Below are 4,436 nucleotides of genomic sequence, written 5' to 3' on the forward strand. Positions count from 1 at the left end.
CCCAGCAGCCTCCACTCTGCAAGCTCATACTGGGCCCTGCGCGCCATTATCCCAGACAGGCCCACAGACGAGGGCTGGTCTCCTTCACATTTGCATGGGGGTGGGGGCACCCTTCCCCTTCCTCCTCTCCCTGTCCCCCTTTGGGGACATCCCTCTCTAGGCCTAGGCCATGTCTCCTGGTTCAGGAACACTCTCTCAGGAGGATCTCGAAGTGCCCACTCTAGTCAGCTCCAGTGGCTCCACTCTGGGGCGAGATGGCTGGTAGGTCAGTCCCCATCCTCCGCCCCCGGCCCCCAGCCTCCAGTCCTGCTGTGGAGGTGAGATCGCCATGGGTCATGACTTTGTGACTTGAGTCCTGGGCATCTTCTGTAATGATGCCTCTTTCTTTTCTCAGATGTTGCCCACAGTTTAGCAAAAAGCTTTGTTCATTTTCAGGTACCCCCCACCCCCTAAAGAATTGGCTGCAACTCGCCAGCCAGGGGGACATCAGGAAAGAAGAGGAAGTCTGCATTGGGAGGGGCCCAAGGTTTGCAACAGAGTCTCCATTGTTCAGCTCTGTGCTTTCTTGGATTCTCTTTCCAAGATTACCAAGATTTCCTCCATTAAAACTCCTGAGGCACCCCCTGCCCCTGCCCCTGCCCCCACTGCTGTTTGCTGTACATAGAGGCTAAGTGGGGTGGGGTGGGTGGGTGTGCACATGTGGTGTGTGTGTGTGAAGAATGTATATAGGTAAAGGGGAGCGTGGTCCAGTGGTTCCAGAAAAGGGACAGAACTCCTGTGTTCTAGCCCTAGCTTGACCGCTGGCTCGCTGTGTGGCCTTGGGCAAGTCACTTAACCTCTCTGTGCCTCAGTTTCCCCATCTGTAAAATGGGGATAATAATACTGACCTACCTCACAGGGGTGTTGTGAGGCTTTAACTAAATGTTTTGTAAAGCATTTTGAGATACAGAGGCAAAGGCACAAGGGAAGGGCAAAGAATTATTGGACTCAAGGAAGCTGAAATGGTACCATAAATGCTGCTATTCTGAGAGCCATTTTAAACTGCACTGCTCCACCCACCCCCGCTTCTCATCACCAGGACAGCAGGTCGAGAAAATGTCTTTCCTTTCACTTGCTTCTGGGGTTTGTGATTATTCAAGACAATTTTTTCCCCTTGCTGTATCTCCTTCCCTCACCTCCTCAACTTGTTCCCTGTTCTGTTTATGCGGAAATGGCAGAAATGCTTGAGAAATGAGAATGTGTAAGTGGATTGGAAGTTTATAGTATGAAATTTCAATTTTACTTTGTACTGTACATCTTTTTACTTTAGAATTTGCAATAAAGGGTTACGTCAATCTTGTTTTCAACTCTCCTCTTGGACTGGCCTGTCATTCTGTCATTGCCCCTCACACAAGTCCAGGGTGAACAGGCACCACCACCTCGCAGGACGCCACTCTGTCCTATGGCGGGGACAGAGTCTGCCTGAGGGCTCACCCTGGCTCAGCCTCTTGGCTGGGCAGGCAGTGCCCTAGCCACTCCCAGGTGGGTGGGAAAGGTTCAGGACTCCACTCAGCCTGTCAGGAGGCCTTGCCTGAGGAGGGCAGCACCATGCAGGCGGTGCCCTGCACGTGGGTACACCCCTTTCTAGTGGTGCTGCCTCTGCACAGTCCAGCAGGGCCCCAGAGTAGCCCCGACGGGGCGCTGCACATCTTGTTCTGGTCCCCATCATGTTTTTCAAGCCCCCTTATCGCGCACACACTTTTCCTTCTGAGCTCAAACTTTCAGGTCAGGTGGCCATAGGTTCGAGAACATGACTATGCCACTAATTAGCTGTGGCAGAGTTTACGCATATGTGATGGAGATAATACCTTCCTTCTTGGGTTTTGAAGAGTACATCAAATAATGTATGTAACTGCTTAGCATGAGGCCTGGCACGCCGTGCTCAGTAAGTGGTAGCTCTTCGTAGAAGAATAATTGTAAGATCAGAAGGAATCTGCCCGGCGCGGTGGCCCACGCCTGGAATCCCAGCACTCTGGGAGGCCCAGGCAGGCGGATCGCTTGAGCCCTGGAGTTGGAGACCAGCTTGGCCAACAAGGCGAAACCCCATCTCTACTAAAAACACAAAAATTAGGGGGTTGTGGTGGCGCGTGCCTGTAGGCCCAGCTACTAGGGAGGCTGAGGCAGGAGAATCGCTTGAATCCTTGAACCTGGGAGGCAGAAGTTGCAGTGAGCAGAGATCGCACCATTGCCCTCCAGCCTGGGCAACAGAGCGAGAGTCCGTCTCAAAAAAAATAATAAATAAATAAAAAGGAACTAAGCTGACAAAAATTGGGCTGTGTGCCTGCCACTCTGTGAGACTGGCACCGGAGCCCCTCTTCCACCGGTCCCACGGGCGATGCTGCTCCTTTCCAACGGATTAAAAAACTGCTCTGTTCTTTCAGTATTTCATAACGTTTATAAACCGTCCAAAGCACCACTCCTGCCGGACTTTGCTTCCATTTTACAGCCGAGGGCAAGGGCACTGAGGTGAGCGAGGATCTGGCCCATCTGCAGCCAGGCCCCCAGGGGCGCGCGCCGCTATTTAGGAAGGAGAGGCTTTGTTTCCCACCAGCCCTGAACCGTGGCGGGCGGGCCGGGGCTGGCGGGCCACGCCTGGTCGCCGTCGCCGCCGGTGATCCACAGCGTGAGCAGGACGAGCAGCGCCCCGGTGCTCAGCGCCCCCAGGAAGCCGGTGAGGAGGCCAAGCGCCAGCGGCCCCGCCCAACCCGTGGGGCTCCGGTCGTACCGGGGCTGAGGCAGGCGCTCCACGATCAGCTCCAGCGCGTCCCAGTCCAGCGCTGGGACCGCGGCGCGCCGGGGGCGCGAGGCCAAAGGATCGGGCGGCGGGGCGGCGGCGCCGGGCGGAGGCAGGAAGCGCTGCCCGAATTTGCGCAGCTGCAGCGTCGCCTGCTGGTGGAGGTTCTTGCCCAGCTCCCTGGCCACGTCGGGGCGGCCGCTGCGCCGCAGGGCCCGAGCCAGGCGGTCCCAGGACAGGGACGCGGCCCGGGGGGCCAGCCAGGCCGCCAGCGCCTCCCGGCAGCCGTCGGAAACCTCCCCGGGCCCTGCCGCCCCGCCCGCCCGGTCTTCGGCCGCCTCTCGCCGCCGCCGCCGGCTCGGAGACCCCGACGTGGTGTTGAGCGGCTCGGGCCGCGCCAGCCGGTCCTCAGAAAGCCGGGACAGCTCGGCCTCCACGTCGGGCTCGGGCGCCTCCAGGAGCGACCGGAAATGGCCGCACTCCTCCGGGGTCAGCAGCTCGGCCAGACGGACCGCTGCGTGAGGGCCCATGGCGTCCGGGGCCCCCGCCGGAGCCAGCGCCCAAACCCAGAGCGCCAGGACCAAGGCGCCCGCCGGAGTCCGCGCCGCCATCCCTGGTGGGAACCAGGGACCGAGAACTGTCCGGGGACAGGAACGGGCTCCGAGCGCCCGCGGTGGGGGAGGGGTTCCGAACTCCCGCGGATTGTGGGAGGGAGAAGGCTCCGAACACTCGGGAAGCCAAGTGGAGGAGGGAACTGGGGACGAGAGGGCTGGCAACACCCAGCAATGGAGACGCGGGGCTCCAATATAGCACTTGTTGGAGGGTCTCACGAAACTCAGGAACTGGAGTTAGAGGGATTGCAACACCCCGGAAGGGGGTTCTCGGCCCTCCAGGAGGCTAGGAGTCTAAGCCTTTACACTGGAGCTCCCGCCCTACGCCTCCTAATACCCACTAATACCTCAAACTGAACAAATTACCAACATTCTTCTAATTCATGTACTGCCCAACTCCTCCCCTCTTTACCAGAAGCCCTAGACCCCTTGCTCTCCATTAACCTCGATATTCAATCAATTCCTACATCCTTTTTTTTTCTTTTTTGTGCAGATGGAGGTCTTGCTATGTTGCCCAGGCTGGTTTCCAACTCTGGTCGCCTCCTCCGCCATCACCTCCCAAAGTGCTAGGATTAGAGGCATGAGCCACTGGCCTGGCCTCAATTTCTAAATTCTCCTCTTGTCTACCAACTACTAAAGTTTAGTATTCATCAAATGAATCCATCATCCCATTCCCCCACTCTGGTGTGAGTCCAAACCCTCCTCTCTTGTCTGGTCTTCCAGCCCCTACCCCTGTCCCCACCCACTGGGGCCCTGCCTACCTGCACTTATTCCATTTCCCCCAAGGAAGCTTGACTCTGATTCTCCTTCTGATCGTGGTCTGCACTCCTCCTGCTGTCGGGCGCCTTTGGGAAGCCCTCCCTGACTCTGTGTCCCACCCCTTAGTGGTATCCCCATTAGGGGTTCTTCCTATCTGCCCCACAGCACACCGCAGCTCAGCCTTTTTACTGTCTTCCCCCACTAGACTGCAAGGTCCATACACTGCCCCCATGGCATCTAGAGCATAAGTGTTCAGTAAAGATTTGTTGAGTCAATGTGTGAATTTCTGTTTA

General features: G+C 57.4%; 1 protein-coding gene across 1 annotated transcript; it reads right to left on the minus strand.

Annotated features, from left to right (window-relative positions):
- Positions 1 to 2,413: 2,413 nt before the first annotated feature.
- LOC119473744 (transmembrane and death domain protein 1-like) lies at positions 2,414 to 3,512 on the minus strand. Its single transcript, XM_037744730.1, is given in 1 exon segment — positions 2,414 to 3,512. A coding segment is annotated over 1 exon segment (951 nt). The 5' UTR covers positions 3,385 to 3,512; the 3' UTR covers positions 2,414 to 2,433.
- Positions 3,513 to 4,436: the final 924 nt, after the last annotated feature.

Source organism: Cebus imitator, unplaced genomic scaffold (assembly GCF_001604975.1).
Source record: "Cebus imitator isolate Cc_AM_T3 unplaced genomic scaffold, Cebus_imitator-1.0 Scaffold181, whole genome shotgun sequence".
In the NCBI taxonomy this organism is placed as follows: Eukaryota; Metazoa; Chordata; class Mammalia; order Primates; family Cebidae; genus Cebus; species Cebus imitator.